The sequence below is a fragment of the Harpia harpyja genome, chromosome Z, assembly GCF_026419915.1.
Source record: "Harpia harpyja isolate bHarHar1 chromosome Z, bHarHar1 primary haplotype, whole genome shotgun sequence".
In the NCBI taxonomy this organism is placed as follows: Eukaryota; Metazoa; Chordata; class Aves; order Accipitriformes; family Accipitridae; genus Harpia; species Harpia harpyja.
In genome coordinates this window covers 103863898-103883646 of record NC_068969.1, presented here as the reverse complement: position 1 = coordinate 103883646, position 19749 = coordinate 103863898, and the positions used below count along the sequence as shown (strand labels likewise).

General features: G+C 39.1%; 1 protein-coding gene across 1 annotated transcript in view; it reads left to right on the top strand.

Annotated features, from left to right (window-relative positions):
* The first annotated feature begins 18181 nt into the window (after nt 1-18181).
* Nucleotides 18182-19749, top strand: part of SPEF2 (sperm flagellar 2) — an 81999-nt gene continuing 80431 nt past the window's right edge. The window contains exons 1-2 of the mRNA XM_052777906.1: nt 18182-18292; nt 19083-19185. Coding sequence (XP_052633866.1) covers nt 18235-18292; nt 19083-19185 — 161 coding nt within the window. The 5' untranslated portion in view covers nt 18182-18234. The remainder of the gene's footprint in view (nt 18293-19082; nt 19186-19749) is intronic.

Genomic DNA, 19749 nt, shown 5'->3' with positions numbered 1-19749 from the left:
AGCCAGGACAGGCAAGCCAACTGGGTTACTGCAAAAAGTAATGAAAAGAGTAATGTCATTAACGTGGTTAGATAAAAAGCTGCACTAGATCAATAAAGAGCTCTGGAAAAATTAGGCCAGGTGCAAGGTAAGATATAAAATACAGCCAAGATAAACTAAATTGAAAAATACTTCGTGGCGATGCAGAGAAGCTTAATGCTTTCAAATGCCAGAATAACAGAGCTGATGGAAAAGGTGCAGCTGTTTGTTTCATAAGCAAATCTATAATTAAATGCAATTAAGGATTTAAACTAATATGAATCAGTTCTAATACTAACTGCCACAAAAGCTTTAGCCCAATTAATATCTGAAAAGTAATTGGCATTATCTACAGATCACTACTGATATGATTAGCACATCAATAATTTGTACTAAAACTGCTGGAGAGGATTAGTTACATTATACAATTGCTCCATGCTCCCTTTTTGGTTCTGTTGTTACTCCAAGCAGACTTAAAGATGGCAAAAGGAAGGAGTTGAATTTAGGAAGAAAGCTATGGTTATACAAAGTAAACCATATGTGTTACATAGAATATGCACCATATATACCAAAATCATTGTTGGTTTTACACACACCTATTCAGGCTTTCATTGGTTGTAAAATAACTCTTTCTTGGTACCTTCAGTTCATCATCTAGATGATACTCATAATGCTTTGTAAGTCTCCAGAGGAAGCTGCTTGAGATATAGTGTACCCATATTTTGATATGTCTCTTTAAAATCCAGATAAATACTTCAGGGATTGAGATCATCATCACGATGCTTTCCTATTTTCAAGTTTGTTTTTGACTCTGCAATTGTAAAGATAATTTCTTCAGCAAACTGAATCTCAGCTGATTCCAAGAACAAATTCTGACTCATCACATACAGTGAACAGTTTGAAGTGCAGCAGCAAAACTCCTCTTAATGGTCTATACTTTATTCACACACCCAGACCTGGCTATTGATGCTCTATTATCAGTTACAAAAAAGCCAGTCTCAATCCTGACTAGAATTTGCACTTTAACTCACATCACAGGCCACCAAGTGCTCTATAAACAAAAGAGCACTCAAAGCCATTCAGACCTGACTATAGAGTATCAGCTCACCATCTAGTTTGTTCATGTGGATAAGGAGTGAGGGGAGTCAATATAAATTCCTTGTAGTGACTTACATTTCTGTATCCAATTATTCATCGTTCCATTCTGGGACTGCATGGCTTTGTATATCTAACAGGAATTTTACTTCCAATGGTTGGGGGGAGGTTGGGGGAGGGTGCGCATGGAGGGTAGAAAACATACACTTTGCTTAGTGTGGAAGAAGTACTAATTCTGCCTTTCAGGCTCACAGGAGGGCAAGCCAATAGTCTTACAGGTATACTATTCCTTATGAATTTAGAAAAGGCTCATTTTTTACGGCTGTGTCTGCAGCAAGGTTTCCCTTCATTTCAAAATCACGTACCTGTCTTCAGAAAAAACCCAAATCAAGAGACAGCATTAATTATCATAAAGTTCACATTGTGTCTTAGAGCAAGTTGCTGTTCCTCATACACAATTAAATTACACAGTACCAATTCATTAACCATACCAGCTTACTAACTTAACTTAAAATATTTAAAAGACAGTATAGGACATTATTTCTTTCCTAATATCAATACAATATTATTAAAAAGAAAATTGGAAAATAAACAAGCAGACTTTTATGCAAGTTCAAAATGAGTTTCCCCTCTCCAATATTATTGCTCTTTCCTCTTTTGACAATGACTACTGTTAAAGTGAAGATAAAGATTTTCCCCCATGGCCAAGAAAAGTAATTGCAAGTTTCAACATGTCAATCCCATTTTCATTTTTTTAAATGTGTTTTTTGAAGTGTGTCTTTCTTATGCACAAAGCAAAAGCCATTAAGTAAGCTAGTAATGATGAATATTTTCTCACAGCTCTAGGGTAAAGATTTATAAAGAGATAGTTTCATATAGAAGGGGTAATACTATGTATGTATATACATGAGTTATAGATGTTTACATAAATATATATACATATACACATAAAAAAGATATATTCATTAAACTTTATTCTGACACGTAAGAAAAAAATTATATACATGATCTATCAATGTTTAAAAAAACCCCATCAAAACACAAATAGACATTTGCCTTTATAATCATATCACCTACTTCCGAAATTTAGTTATGTGTGCAAAGAAGCCCGTATTCTTGAAGAAACCAGACAGTTCATGTGCTTTCCATTATAGAAAACCAAACAAAAAAAGCAACAGAAAAACCCATACAAAGAATACATAAAAACATGTCCATTCATAATAACATTTAATTTAGCACCTCATCTAAAAATATTCAAAGGAAATTCAGAAACTTAAGGTATATACAATAACTAATTTAACAGCAAAAATACAGGTAATATGTTAAAGGCTGTATAATGAAGAAATCTTCTTTCAGACTGACTGCTCTGGGATCAAAGTGAGAAATAGATAATAAACAAGAAGGGACAGAACAGGAGAGCACTAGACTGATAATTTCTCTTTTAATTTAAGAAAACTTCATACAGTCTAACACAGAATTATAGAATATTGCTTTAAAAGACTGTAACACCAGATCCACTTTCAATGCTGTAAGCCAATTTAATATCAAATATTCAGAAGACATGCCTGAATTAAGAAAAACTTGGCATTCACTGTATCTAGCAAAAAGGACACAGAATTTTGATGAAAGCCTAACAAACATATTAAGACTAAAGAAAATGTTGTTGGGCAAGACCAGCAAAGCAGCACAGTTTAGGTAGCAACAAATATGGTCTACATCTGCTAGTTTAAGCTGTGGTGATTTCCAGAGATTGTCCCTCAGTTAAATGATAGACTACACCATATTTTCATTGGGACAATAAAACAAGTGGATAGCTCAGTATCCAGCTGTGGATAGCACACTGAGAATTAGTCCCAAGTCATATTAACTGATGAGCTGCTGCAAATGAAACATATTTAAAGTCAAATGTTAAACTAAGAAACAAAGAAAATTAAAAAAAAACAGACTAGAAAATACATTTTTAATCTTCACCTCATACATGTTCTCAGGCATCATCATCTCTTGTGTTTAAATCCTATCATAAATGGATTTCTGAGTCACGGCAAGGCAATAAACAGTAATTACTGGCAATAACTATAAATTACAATGTATAATTTTCTACTGCATTTAAACATATAGTCTGCCTATACAAGCCATCAAAAGACCACAACTGTCACAAATGAGATCCAGTATATCGATCATAATGTCAAGTCAGACTGGTTCCTAATGATTTAGCTGCTGGCATTTTGTTGTGAGGACCAGTGTTTTGAGTCCCAGAATTTTATTTTATTTTCTTTAAAAAATAAGCATTAAATGGATCTATCATTAAGTGGATTAAATAACAAACAACACCCCAAATTAGAAAAAAATTAGAATTTCATACTATACCTAATTTGAAATTGCAAATAAAAAATATTAAATTGTGTAAGAACAGAAACAAAACTGCTTACATATATGAAAAAGATTTTCCAAGTTTACAACTTGACTGGAAGTAAATCTTCAACTAAAAACATCAGTTGTACAGTAGTCTAGCCAAAATATTAAAGATAATCCTAAATACTTTAAGTTGATTGCATTGTATCTCAACAATAAATTACTACATACCTGTTCTGGCCAGGATAGTATGAACAGATGTCTTACTGGGGCATGAAAAACATAGCCAAGTTAAGCCTCTAAGTGTGTGTGACTGGGTCATCTTTCCATCAAAAATTACTCATCATCAAATCTTTTCTTAGATTTTTAGATTGCCAACATTTTAAGGATTCAGCAAGAAAATATATCAACATTTTCCAGCTAAGCAAACAGCGCCCACTTTCTTTAATTCTCTTTTCTCTTGCAAAATTATTGCTTATGAATGGACTCTGAATTAAAAGGCCTGTGCTTCATCTGTTTTATTAGTCTACTGATTTGTTTGTTCTACAGTTGCACACTTAAGATTCTAGTCAAAACAGTGATTTTTTTTTTTTTTAACTTAAGCAGAACCTCTTCCTCTAATTTTTTGCACGTTCAACTTTAGTAGTCATTGCTTGTATTCTTTGGGAAAGTGGCATTCATATTCTATAATGCATGTCCTATTCAGAAAAACTGCTTTAATGAGACTTGCTTCAATAATGGTTGTGTAATCCCTATCCAGAACCTGATTATTAATGATATTATCTTACTGCTTTACACACTTGCTAGCTTGAAGGTGTTGAAATATTTCCAGGCTTTCAATGTACTAGTAATATAGCATGCATATGTTTCATACAATGTAATGAAAGTGTTTATCACACATCAGTAGTTTATGAGAACACTGTGATAAATCCAGGTTCAGTAAGCCGTTCGCTGGCAAATTTCTGTTTATTTCAACAAAATTATGTTAGAAAAGAATGTGGTCAGCAGTTATTTACTGTGATATACATGCATTTTTAAGCTTTAAATTATATCTTGCTCAGTAATGACTTCACAAAATCACCTATGATAAGGATGACATTTTAGGGCCTTAAGCTTAACTTCGTTGATCACAAAGTTAAATCTTACATATTTTTTCTATGTAAATATATTAATTTCTTCTGGCTGCCGTAAATGAGCACATTGTTAAGTTGCTGCTGACAGGACTTGCTAGACTTTATAATGCTAGGACAAAATTATTTCCCATAAACTCACACATTCTCTTCTTTCTTTTGTGGAGGTATCCAATATATTTAGATTAGGAGTTTTACTTACATTGCCAAGACCTGATGTAAAATTCATTATAATATGAAACCTTTGTGGAAAAAGAATGAGTTTTACAGACTGGTTAAAATGTAGAAGAATTTCAGGCCTTCCAGTATGTCTGAAATATGAAATAAATATGAAAAGAAATGGAATCTGAACTAAGTAAAGCAGAAAAAAATCCTCTCTTCAGTGAGGAAATATGACAACATAGGAAGAAGAGGAGTAGCAGAAAGAAGTGTGAAGGACAATGAGCAGGGCTTGCATAGGAGAAAACAAAAGCTGATAGAATTAAAGATAGGATGCTTCCTGAGTACTCATAAACTCGCACAACCAGCCATCACTAAAAATGATAGTAATATCAGTTGAATTAGAAGGAGGAAGTAAGCAACCTACCAGAAAGCAGAGGTTGAAGAAATATTAATAAGATTCAGCTAGGGTCTGAAATGGAACTTCTCTACAGAAGTACAGGGGGATTTAAATTATTTTTATTTTTAGGAATTTTGCCCTTTCACACAACTGGGTTTGAACTGTTACTACATTTTTTTCCCAAACGCTATTCCAGAGAATTACAATTACAGCATTAAGAATGTAAACAGAATAGATATGGAATACATACTACACCTGAATATCTAGAATATTAGGATAAATAAGGTTTGCAATAGGAATATTATGGCATAGTATCTACAGTTCTCTTAAGAAGTTCCTGATACATAGAAGGACAATATATGCAAAAGAATAAATTAAATAATTTAGAATTTTGTCCTGTCTCAATTCTCCATTTTTATGCTTCAACTCTGAATAGACCTTAGAAACTGAGACAGGTCTTTCAACTACATGAAACTAGTGCAGAGACAATTACGTGATCTGATGCCAGTAAGACAGGTTCAGTGTAACATTGGGATAAAGAGGGTAACTGTAACTTTTACATCAGGGTAACTGGTAAGCAGCAATGCCTGGTGATAGGATTAATTTCTGAAAAAGTCAAAGATGGATCAGCATTACAGTCAGCATAAATTTCTGAACTGTATGCTTAAAAGTTATGGCCAGTATACCTAAACTGCCTCTCCAGTTAACCCAGGCTGTTATGTAGGTAGCGGGCAAGTGAACTCTCAACAGATTTACAGAATTCTATGAGAATTTCTGTTAAGCATTGTCATTGTCTCTTGTTTTTCTACCACATTTATTTTACCGATTATGGCTGAAGACACATTTGGATTAAAACCAAAATGCCCCTCATCTCTGAAGAGATTTTCCTTGAAGTGACATTCATACCACCAAATATCTCTTGCTAAGGCAAGCTGTAATTACAAACTCTTTATAGAGATTTTACATCTCCATTATTTAGTAATTATATGATTTACGGAAGAGGAACTGTTAAAAACATTCCTTAAAAGGGATTGTTGAACAGAGGTTCCCAAGGCAGCTAATCACAGGAAACAGCTGCATAATTCCAGAAACAGAATTATATAAATCTTAGGTTCCACATATCATATTATGCACTAGATTATTAAATTTTATTTGCATGGCCTATACGTATAAATGAGATTAATTTGACGCTGTATAAGCAGAAAAGTCTGTCAGGTACACTTATTTCTTGTTTCAAAATTAAAACTATTTTTCACCTGGCCCATTCAAGTAACCATGCATTGATCTGTTAAAAAAAAAAAAAAATTCAAACCAAAGGATAGAATTTATTTGAATTAAAATAACTTAATAAACAGTGTGCTGCACTTGCCTTTTATAGGCTCGCTTCTTTTCTTATTCCAAATATGACGAAAAAGAACTGTACCCTCATAGAATCCAAAACCGTACACCTAAACCTTTAGAAAGGCACATTTCTCTAAATGGAGGATAAGGACTACTCTGTTTCTGTAAGAGTCTTCTGATGTGTGCAGAATATATGGATTATGTGTCTGCAGCAGGTATGCACTTTAGTAAAAGAATTTTCTGTTGCCATCCAATGGTAAACTGACCAAAAGATAGAATAAGTCAACTTCATTTACATATTTTATTATCTACCATGCAGCAGAATTCTTGTCACAGAAAATGTGATAATTTTCATTTTTAAAAGAGAAATGAAAGAAGAATTTATTAAATTGCTATGAGCAGCAAGAATTCTATTCAAGGTTATACTAAATCTTCAAATCTTCTACTGATTATAATTTCACAAAAGAAGAAATTCTACCAGCAACTTACTAGTACTTGTATAAGAAAACATTTAATATCAGCAAGTACCCACTCTTGCAACTGCAGTTGAAATAGCTGTTTTGAATAGTGCCACCTGAGCACCTGTATTTGGTATTCTAAAAGAGAAGTAACAGTATGGTGAGAGGTAAAACAAGAGAAAGGGCAGAATGAGCTTTACTGTCAGAAATCATCAGTGAGAAGAAAAAAGAGAAACAGTGATGTGGCGTATCACCTCTTTACTGACTCTGAAGTCAGGTCTACCTGAGTATATATCTAGACTAATGCTAATTCAAACTCAGTGAGGTTTTCAGAAAGGGCAGGAAGAAAATGGTGCATTCTGGATATTGTTAATGATTAAGTCTGACAAATGCTGCTACTGTGCTGCTAAAAAGGATCTTGTCATTGGTATAATTTCTTTGGGAGTATTCATTCTGCATAAAAAGCTGAACACACTGACAACTAGCTGATCCTAGGGGGAGCAATCAGCTTTCGAAACCCAAGGGCAGAAAAAGATGTGCCAGACTTCAAACATAGATTGTGTAAGATAAATTAGAACTTATATCATAGGTTCAGAATAAGGCACAATATACATATGAACACAGGCATAATTATGCAAATTTGAGGATACATGATCAATGTTTTCCCAAGATACTTGGGAAACAGATATTCTGTCTAGTCTTAGGGGTTTTTTAAAGCTGGCATAGTCACCAGCTGGTTTTGTGCATACCTGACAGTCAATTACGATTTTGCTTCGTTTTAATTTTATATCTCATTCATACATTTCTCTGGGATGGAGGAGGACATTTACCATCCCTCTGGGGAAGAAATTTCAAAACTGTAATTTACAAAACCACTAAGCTGCCTAGGTAGGCATGTGCCAAACATCCATATGCCAAATAGCTTACAAAGTACTTGTACAAAAGGAACAGCTGAAGAGTTTTTGGCCTACCACTCTCCACATGACTCAAATGGCCAAAAGGGTCAAACTCTTGCCATTGAACCTAAAAAGCAATTCTTACAGTTTCTACCATCACTCTGGAGAAAGAGGAGAAAAGAGAATGATCAGAGTTACAATAAAAATTTGACATAACGCATAGTTCAGAATATGTATAAACTACTGGTAGGAAAGATTGATTAGGGCAGTAGATTAAAATGAGAAGAAAGACACATCATCAGATGTGAACACCTGAGGAATATGAAGAAGGAAATAAATGGAAATATATGGGTAAGAATAATTCTGATTGTGGGAGAGAATAAGAATCAATGGAGCAAAAGGAGAGTTGTAGCTCTCCTTTGCGTAGCTACATCAACATCACTTTAATTTTTTTAACCATTTACATCATCAGTTTTACCCTAATTAGCTAACAACTGTGGATTAAAGAACAACTGTGAAAGCCTGATGTTCTACCAAGAACATTTCCAACGTACAGTATGACTGACCAATGTTCTCATTCAACCTAGTGAGAAAGAACAATTATCCAAGGCTTTTAGGTGCTGGCATTAGTTGCAAGGGTGCTAGCCAAATTCCAGATCAGTTAGTTACATTATGCTTACTTGCATTCCCTCTCCACTCCAGAACAGACACACTATTCTTCATTTTATACCTTAGAAATATAATTGAACAGAATTGTTAGTGCATAATAGCTGTCCTATTTCTAAATGAAAAATCAGTTGCATTTCAGTAACAGCTAAAAGGATTCCATTTACATTACATACATTCTTTAATAGCGCTAAACAAAAGCTACAGTGAAAGAATGTAAGACAAATGGTGCACAGTTGATGAGCATTTATTGAACGATAAAATACTAACTGATGAGGCCTTGTGAGTATTCCAAATACTATTCCAAATATATCAGGCCATTGTATATAAAGTAATGCATCCATAAAATGATAAACTCACATTTTGTAACTGTCTGGAAAAATCTGGTTTTATTAACTTTATTTGTATCTCACAGAAACACTATGCCAGAGACTGAAATCAACTGTGCATGACAAAAATGAATGATCTGAACTTTACTTACTACTTAGCTGCCTTTTTTTTTTTTTTTTAATGACTGGAGAGAACATTCATCCACACCAAGCACACAACCATTCTGTGCATAAAAGAATGACTACAAGAAAAATGTTCACATAATTTAAGTTCTAACTGTATTATGACACAGATGTGCGTGTGGATGTGGGTAATTATTGGGACTGATGGAAAACATCCTTTGCCAGTATGTTTTATATACAATTTTCTAAGGCAGAGAAACAGTGAGTCAGAATTTCAAGGCTCTGTTCAAGCCATAGAACTAAGCCAATTTGTGTTGCCTTGATCCTCTTTGTTCCATCCCTAATGGAACCCTCTTCTTGGCTAGCTATCTGTACCAGTCACATTCCTTGATGAATCTTTATACATTTCCAGTCTCTAATTTTCAACTTTTTTTACCCCTTGCCTACTGCCTTTCCCAACTACTCCTAGCATCCCACTAAGGAATCACAGTCTGCATCCCAGAATCTCCACCTTCCTAATGGAAAAAATTTACCATACAGGTATTAAAAGGAAAGAAATCAGTAATAAAAATGAAAATAAACTATTAAGAAGAATGAGGTGCTCCAAAATGGGTAATCAATTCAGTGGCACCACAGTGACCTCTTTAAAATAAAAATGTCCTTAATTTCCTATTCCTTTGTTTTACACACTTGCTTAAAGCTGTATCTACATGCCAGTCTCCAATTGCCCCGTAATTTACTGTATCCTTAAGACATGTATGTAGTCATTATTCAGATAAGTGCTAATGAGCTTTCTACTTCTTTTGATTTTGCTTACGTGAATTTTCATTCTGTCAGGCAGTTTGGTTCTTCATTTCCATCACTTACTGTTGTGATGCTTTCTGTATGAAGTGTTCTTTTGCTGTTGAAATGGTTAAGAAACACTGTCTACCTTAAGGCCACAGAATCTCTTCAAGAATGTTCAATGCAAGTCAGTAATTGTATAAACTTAAAAAAAAAAACAAACCTGCTTTATTAAGTCTCTGAGTATTCTTACAAATGAAACCAAACAGCAACAATATTTCAGATATTATTCACAGCATCATAGAACAGTTTGGGTTGGAAGGGACCTTAAAGATCATCTAGTTCCTACCCCCCTGCCATGGGCAGGGACACCTTCCACCAGACCAGGTTGCTCAAAGCCCCATCCAACCTGGCCTTGAACACTTCCAAGGATAGGGCATCCACAAATTCACTGGGCAACCTGTTCCAGTGTCTCACCACCCTCACAGTAAAGAATTTCTTCCTTACATCTAATCTAAATCTGCCTTTTTCTAATTTAAAGCCATTATCCCTTGTCCTATCACTACACGCCCTTGGCAAAAGTCCCTCTCTGGCTTTCTTGTAGGCCCCCTTTAGGTGCTGGAAGGCTGCTGTAAGGTCTCCCTGGGTCCTTCTCTTCTCCAGGCTGAACAACCCCAACTCTCTCAGCCTGTCTTCACAGGAGAGGTGCTCCAGCCCCCCGATCATCTTTGTGGCCCTCCTCTGGACCTGCTCCAACAGGTCCATGTCCTTCTTATGGTGGGGGCCCCAGAGCTGAACACAGTACTTCAGGTGGGGTCTCATGAGAGCAGAGCAGAGGGGCAGAATCACCTCCCTCGACCTGCTGGTCATGCTTCTTTTGACACAGCCCAGGATTTTGTTGGCTTTCTGAGCTGCGAGCACACATTGTTGGGTCACGTTGAGCTTCTCGTCAACCAACACCCCCAAGTCCTTCTCTGCAGGGCTGCTCTCAATTCACTCATCACCCAGACTGTATTTGTGCTTGGGACTGCCCCAACCCAGGTGCAGGACCTTGCACTTGGCCTTGTTGAACTTCATGAGGTTCGCACAGGCCCACTTCTCAAGCCTGTCAAGGTCCCTCTAGATGGCAGCCCTTCCCTCCAGCGTGTCTACTGCATCACACAGCCTGGTGTTGTTGGCAAACTTGCTGAGGGTGCACTCAATCCCCCTATCCATGTCGCCAACAAAGATGTTAAACAGCACCAGCCCCAATACCGACCCCTGAGGAACACCACTTGTCACTGATCTCCACTTGGACATCGAGCCGTTGACCACGACTCTTTGAGTGCAACCACCCAGCCAATTCCTTATCCACTGAGTGGTCCATCCATCAGATCCATGACTCTTCAATTTAGAGACAAGGATGTCAGGTGGGATAGTGTCAAACGCTTTGCACAAGTCCAGGTAGAAGACGTCAGTTGCTCCTCCCTTATCCACCAACGCTGTAATGCCATTGTGGAAGACCACCAAATTTGTCAGACAAAATTTGCCCTTAGTGAAGCCATGTTGGCTGTCACCAACTACCTCCTTATTTTCCACGTGCTCTGGCATAGTTTCCAGGAGGATCTGCTCCATGATCTTGCTGGGCACAGAGGGGGGACTGACTAGGCTGTAGTTCCCCAGGACTTCCTTTTTTACCTTTTTAAAAATGGGGGTTATGTTTCCCCTTTTCCAGCCACTGGGAACTTCCCTGGACTGCCACCACTTTTCAGATATGAGGGACAGTGGCTTAGCCACTTCATCCGTCAGTTCCCTCAGGGCTTGTGGATACATCTCATCCGGTCCCATGGACTTGTGCACCTTCAGGTTCCTTAGATGGTCTTGAACCTGATCTTCTCCTATGGTGGGCAGTTCTTTGTTCTCCTAGTCCCTGCCTTCGCCTTCTGTGCCTTGGGCGGGGTGGCTGGAGCACTTGCTGGTGAAGACTGAGGCAAAAAGGTTGTTGAGAACCTTGGCCTTCTCCATGTCCCAGGTAACCAGGTCTCCTTTTTCCTTCCAGAGAGGGCCCACATTTTCCCTAGTCTTCCTTTTATCACCAATGTACCTATAGAAGCTTTTCTTGTTGCCCTTGAGGACCCTGGCAGATTTAATTCTATCAGGGCTTTAGCTTTCCTAACCTGATCCCTAGCTGCTCGGACAATATCTCTGTATTCCTCCCAGACTACCTGACCTTGCTTCTACCCTCTGTAGGCTTCCTTTTTGTGTTTGAGATTGTCCAGGAGTTCTTTGTTCATCCACACAGGCCTCCTGGCATTTTTGCCTGACTTCCTCTTTGTTGGGATGCATCGGTCCTGAGCTTGGAGGAGGTGATCCTGGAATATTAACCAGCTTTCTTGGGCGCCTCTTCCCTCCAGGGCTGTATCCCATGGTACTCTACCAAGCAGATCCCTGAAGAGGCTAAAGTCTGCTCTCCTGAAGTCCAGGTAGCAAGCTTGCTGTGCACCCTCCTCGCTGCCCTAAGGATCTTGAACTCCACCATTTCACAGCCAATGCAGCCAAGGCTGCCCTTGAGCTTCACATTCCCCACCAGCCCCTCCTTGTTGGAGAGAACAAGGTCCAGCATAGCACCTCTCCTTGGCTCCTCCATCACTTGGGGAATAAAGGATTCAATATTATGTGCCAATATCCACTGTAGTGGGTAGTCATTCCTGAGAAACACATCACACTGGAGACACTAAATTCTCATCTGAAGCTAAAGAATTCTTCAGACCTTGGCTTAAATTTGGAAGTGCTATAACTGAACTAATCGGAACTGTATTGTCTTAGGTACAACAAGCGAGTTATGCTTCTGTGCAATAGATTAAATTATCTTCTTCCTTACTTGGTTACTAGTATGGAAAACAATCAAAACATCAGTCAGCCATAACACTACACTTGTTCCTCATACTGGAAGCATTTTGCCCTGTTTCTTCTTCATGGTGTCAGAACTTCTCTGCAGTTCTCTTGCCTTAATCTTGCCCAGTTAACTTACTGAGATTTATTCAAGTTGAACCTACATACTAATAATCCACTTTGCAGTAAAGAAAACAACGCACCCAGTTACAATATTTTCCTGCACACAGTGTAGCTGTAATTTTCCAGACTGCATCATACATTCTCATCAGTATTTGACCACAGGTGACACACTCGTTTAAAATATAAAGAGGCTACTTAAGCAGTAACTGCAGTTCTTGGATATATATTGTATGTATCCACATTAGCATTGCCAAGTGTTTGTTCTACAACTACTTAAAGTGGGGGACTTTTTTTTACAGTACTTGTACAGCACACTCACACCCTAGCATTGTTCATGCAGATAATAAAAAGAGCAGAATATGCCATAGAAACCACAGTTTCTCTCCAGAGGCACAAGCCCCACAACCCCAAAATAGGGAAGGAGAGAGAATAAAGATGGACAGTAAATGTACATATAAAACACATCCATTATACAGTTCCCGGAAGCAAGATAGCACTTGAAACATCAGTTCAACCTGCAAATCAGATGCCTAGTATTCTTGTTTAAAAATAAGAGAACTACTTGAGTGCTGAAAGCAATGAGCAGAGAATGCAGCCTCAAAATACACAAAACAGTGTACTTTTTCACATAATGAATGGTGATATAATTTGTTCATATAAAGCCAGGTTAAGCTATGGAACTCCTACCACAGACCACTGTCAATGTTAAACATTTACAGAGATTCAAAACTGTCTGCATGTGTTCATGGAAGGAAAAGTTAATTGTACTAGTGTACGTGAATGCAGAAATTCCTTCATCACAATAAACGGTGGCTGGGACAATGTTCTGTAGGGAGTCTTAGTATAGGCCAACAGGTTTTAGTATACGCTTTCCCCTAATTTCTTCCCCAGAATTTGTTATTGATCATTGTCAGAGACAAAGAGACTGGACTAGACAAACACGTGGTTGTGAGAGACTGAAAGAGTTACTGTCCAAACATAGTGGTGGGGAAAGCTCTGCTTAAAGATGAACTCTGTATAACAACAAACCCTGCACAGCAAGGAACCACAGGTGAAAAGCCCATCAGCGCAGACATCAGCAACAGCTTGGGGAGGGCGTGCTGGAGGGTGCACAGCTCCCTGTTCTGATAAGCTATTCTGATACAAAGATCAAACAATGGCCATGTCTGCAGGGAAGGAGAAGTTACTCCCCAAACAACCCCCAAGCCCACCGACCCATTTCCCAAAGGTTCTGAAAGCACAAACCACACATGACACTTGATCAGCCTAATGAGTTCAAGTGCGTGCCCAAAGGAGAGGCAAGGAGATGATAAAAGGACACAAACTGAAGCCCCATGCATGCCCCCCGCTCCAGAACTGGACCCCTCAGCTGGTGGGACCAGCGCTGGACCCAGGACCAGTGAAATCTTTCTCTTTTCTCATCCTTTTTCTCTCTGTCTCGCTCTCTCTTTCTCTCTCCTTTCCCACAATCCATCTACACCTCATCCCTTTAAGACATAAACTGCTGACCAAGTCTGGGACTAAGAGTGAATCCAGCGGCCCCTGGGCTCTTCTCTAAGAAGGAGTCTAGAAAGCAAGGGGGTCTGCTCTGAACCTCATGACTCAACGGGAGGGATCTCCTTCTTCCCTGAATTGATATATATGGTTACCACAGGTTACATGGGTCACTGAGGTAGTTCCATGCCAATTCCTGTTGTGAGAAACCCTGCCACCTACTATCACACCTCCCAAGTTCAGTTTGCTTCTGTCATGAATAAAATCTTTAACTGATCGTTTGGTGTCATTTCACCTTAATTTAGCCCGCGGGAATTCTGAACTCAACACTACTCCCTGGTCTGTCCAGCCCGGGTCATGACAGTGGTCTGAATCAATATAGCTGTTGTCTTGTGGCAACAGAGAAAACCAAGGTAAGAGTCAGGACATGGTTCCAGAATCGTGGTGTTCTAAAAGTCAGTACAGGCGATGGAACTAAGAGATGTAGCTAGCAAACAGCTGTGGAAACGTGCAGCGAGCATAAACCTTAAGATCATGGGGTTTTGTTTAGTTTCTAAGAGGACATGATCATTTGATCATGCCAGAGGGAATAAATAACATTAAGTGAATGAATAATCAAACTAGAGAGGGAAAAGAAGCCCTAAAAGAAGTGGAAGCTATTTAACTTCTTTGTAACTTCCCAGGAAAGAGACAAGGCAACCAAACAATAAAGAATATAAAGTTACAAAAAATCATACTTAAGTATGTTTATAAACAATCTTAATGATGTAGCAACAAATTCTGGTACAAAAAAAAGAAAACTCCTGAACCCACACATTCTTTAATTACTCTGTATCAGTTTAGCGCTACTACTGTCTGCATGGCTTCAATCTAAATGCAATTTAATTTAAGAATTCAAGAACTTCTCCATTTGACTTTTCTTCATCTTGGTTGTATTAAGATGAAATCATTCCTCCTAATTAACTCCCCCTTCAGTTTAGTATCTTGAACATTTTAGCATATTTTGATTGTCCTTTTGTGGTAAAAGCTGAAGTTTATTGATAAGAACTTTAAAAACTGGATTTTGCCCTTTTATTCTTTATGCACACCACTTTACATCCACGTTATTCAAAACTAATACCCATAAAAGCTGTAGGCTTGATTTTATGTCATAAGCTATTTTTTTGTTCTTCATACATGCAGTTTGTTTCAGGAGGGCAAAAGGAATGAAATGTAACAGATAATCCCTGGCACTTCAATTTCTGTGCTCAACAGATTGCTGTTTGATGTCTTCTATTCCTTTGAACATTACAAATACAACCTATAGACAATTCTCTCATCTTTCGAAGCAAGTCCATAGAAGGATGCATGAAGTTTAAAATAAACACAGAGTTTTGGGTGAAAAATTCAGATGCATTCCACAGCCCAGTGTTAGTGTTTAAAAGCTACATTATATGAAGTACAGTGTCCTGTGGAAAATCAGCTTGGAATTTCCAGGACATTCCCACTGGCATTCCTAGCAGAGGAGTAAGAAATTAACACAACACAGAATATTATTTAATCACCTTATTATTTAAAAATATTGGTGTTTTCAGCAAGGGTAGAATTAGGGAAACAGTTACCTTACTTGTTGTCTGCAAGTATTTTCTGGACTCAAGCTTTCACAGTGCAGAACACAGACATCTTTCCAAGTTCTTAAATTCAGGGAAAGAATGAAGTAAAAATTGATTACTACATTATTCCATCACTACTCAGAATCCTGAAGAAAGCTACATTAATTTGTTAAGAGCTAAGACAGACTTAGATGAAACAGCAAATCACTACTGAATTAAAATATGAGAGAAATTCCACATCTTTCTCACAATTCTAGCTTATCTGAGTAAGATTTTTTTAGGTCTCAGCTGATTGAACAACCAATGTTATTTTTAAACAAAATTAGCTGTTTAGAAATCAACTGAATATGACAATGAACTTGAAGGAATACATTCCATAAAAAATTGTAAAGATATAGGAAGTACCAGCTTTTCAGAGTCAAAGGCAATATGGAAAGAAGTTCTAGACTTAATATAAATCAGTTCAGGTTTACATTTTTTAAATCAACATAAACTTCTGTTAATGACTACATGCAGCAACATGTAACTACAAATAAGCATAAATACATATATATTGATTTCTGGAGCTGAGTAAAAGAATTCCATGCTGCAGCTAAAATAGATTGTTCTTTGCACTTTGACATACCAGAAACACACTTTGATGGTAGAAACTCCCATTGCAAACATTATCATTAAAAAAAAAATCAAATTTTTTTCTTCCCCTAAAGTGTGGGTATTTTTATAACTTAACATATATGCAAAACTTTAAATCTTTAAAAGGATATAAATATTAAACATCTGCCCTGAAAGTACTCCCCCTTTCTTGAAGTCTCCTGTTTCTGATTCATTCATGTGCCACTAATCTGACAATGACATTGTCAAGATATAAATGACTGGCCAGTTATACATTTACTCTTACAAAACTCAGTCATTTATTTTGATTTAAAGTACACTGCCTGTAAAAGCACAGAGATGTAATCTGAAGACTTCTAGAGGTACAGAATCCACAATATTCCAAGTTGTTTATGTCAACTGTTAATCCTTGTCACTTTTGAAAATTATGGTTGGTTTGTTGTCATTAACCCCTGTATCCTCTTGTTCCTGTCTTTTTTAGATTAAATAGTCCTTTAGGACTCTGTATTGCACTGAAAGGTACTTGAAAACTTAATTAAATCAACTATAGATCTTTTCCAGAAGAAGAATTCCCATGGTGTACACTGTATTTTCCAGATGTAGTTCTCTTCTCTATGGTCTACATTTTTGTAACACACTCTTCAAAATGGGGGCAACAAAACTCTTCATGATTCTTTCAGTGTGATTCTAAACCAAAGATGACTTACGACAATCGAAAGCTGAGTAAGAAAGAGTATCAGTGAGGCTTCGTTCAAACCAAGCTCGGATTCCCAAATTGGCCTACCGCAGAGCCACATGCAGCTGAATTGGCACACAAACGCTTCCGAGACTTGTTACACAAACACTAATGTTGAAAAACATCCTTGTAAATGTGTAGCACACATTCAAACCAGCAGTGCTTTTTTCAGCAGTTTTTGCTCTCCCTCACCCTTTCATTCGGTGCCAAGACAGTAATTTGTGCTGTTATGCGAAATGATTTGGGAAGGTTACCCTGGATTAATTTTTCCTCATTTTTCTTCTTCCTGCCAGGTCGTTTGTCAGCCCAAGAGTCCTCTGCTCCACGCCATCCATGCTAGCGCAAGAGCAAATGCAGGAATGAACCGCCTAAAGCCAGGTGGAAGGGGGAAGCACTGATTTAAACACCTATTAAACAGGTAGCTAGACACGCGGCCACGCAGCCATGAGGAGGCGGGTGGGGCGGGCGGGGAGGACGGCTGACAAGGCAGCCCCCGCACCGCCCGCCGGCGACAGGCCTCACAAAAAACGGCAGAGGATCGCCGAATGACAGGGGCTACCCAGCACCTGTGACTAAAAGGATCCTGTTCGCCTCCCCGCCCCCCAGCCCCCAGCTCCCAGCTCCCTTCTGGCTCAGCCGCCCCCTCCTCAGCCCAACGGGCAGCCCCGCGCTCGCCCGCCCAACGCCGAACGGCCCCGCCGGAGAGGGGCGCTTGGGCCGGACCGGGCCGGGCCGTGACCCGGCGCGCACCGCTCGGCCGGCGGAGGCGGGCACGCGCTCCTGCTCGCAGCGCGCTCACCTTCCTCCTCGTCTCCCCGCCCCGGCCACCCACGCGAACCCGCCACCTCCCCTCCCCTCCCCTCCCCTCCCCCGCCCGCTGCAGCGCATGCGCAGCCTTCGCGGCGGCGCGCGCGCTCGTGGGGATCGGCCGCAGCAGCGGGCGGGGGCGCCTTCCCCTCCTCCATCGCGCATGCGCCGGGCCCGGTCGTCGTGGCAACGGGACGCGGTGCCGGGCGGTCGTGAGGGCCGCCGCCGCTGTCGCCGTCGCCGTCCGTCATGTCGGAGATCTTGTGCGAGTGGCTGAACGAGGAGGTGAAGCTCTCCCGGAGCGTGGGTGAGTGGTGGGGCCCGCTGCGTTGTGAAGGGGCAGGGGCTCGGGGGGGCAGCAGGCTTGCCCGTCAGCGCGGGGGGCTGCCGCCGGGTCAGGCCGTGGTGCCGCCGGGGCATCCAAGAGGTCCCCCGGGGCCAACTCCCCCTGACCTACCGACGAACCGTCCCGCTTCCTCGCGTCCAGATACCTCCTCAGGTACGTTTTTAATCCTCATGTGCAAGACAGTGGTTTTCGAGGCGAGGTTAGTTTTCCTCAAGGTGCAAGTGCTCTCAGGAGATACGAAGAGCTCAAGCTTCATCTGCTAATAAGGACTCCAGAGGATAAAAATATTTTAATATGTTTACAAAGCAGTCCTTTGTTTTGAATGTCAGGTGTTGTGCTGGCTTTGGAGAAGCATTTGTTCTGCAAGGAGGGAGCAACTTCCCGTGGAAGAGAAGCACATTAGATCTAGCTTTGTTTTCGTTTGCATTTTTTATGGAAAATTTAGTAATTATCATTTATAGATATTGCCATGATCTTAATGACAATTATGACAACGTTTACTTTTTAACACTGAAAATGAGAATTAAATGGCTACCTAAAACTTATGTTGCAAAATAACTGCACTAAAAGCAGATTTATTTGTGACGTGAAGATTAGTTACTGCTAGATCAATCTCCTAAAATTCCTTTGGATTATTTAGTAAAGTTTGGACTTAATTTTGTTATAAAAACAATAACATTAAGATTAACATATTAATTCTTTTAATTATCTTAATTTTTTTTAAAAACAAACAACCAAAACCTGAACTTAGTTCCAGGATCATTTTCAGAAGAATTTTCTACTGGCTACCTCCTAGGAGAACTTCTACACAAATACGGTCTTCAGGATGACTTTAATCAATTTTCACAGAGCAGGTTAGTACATATGGATAACATGTCTCTTAAAGAAATTAGAAAAAGTATTTATTTTTCAGTTAGGATTTGCTAATGCAGAGTGGGAAAGACATCTAGAACTTATCAAGATTTGATATGTTTATCAGTAAGTCAAAAGCTACTTGTATTTGACACGCGGGTTAGCTTCATATTTCCAGAGAGATTGATCATACTACTTCAAGAAAATTATGCATTTTGATTGTAACTACGATAGTAGCAGGTTAGACCAAAAGTTCAACAAGCCCTTCAAGGATGTCTCTAAGATTAGAGATACTGACACTGTCCCCATGAGCTGTGTGGAGCCAGGAATCCAGAGGTGAGGTATGGTGTGGTGGTGACCATTACATCTTCATTAAAATGAAAATGGTGGAGATGTGTTGTGAGGCTCTGAGTGAAGTCCTAGTGAAAGATCATATAAGAATTTATAAGTTTACAAGTAAACTGGTGTAATATCCATAATGAAGAAGAAGAACAGAAAAACAAGAAGTTGAAAAATTTTGTGCAGATCTGTGAGCCTTGGTACATTGATGATGCAGTTCATGGGGT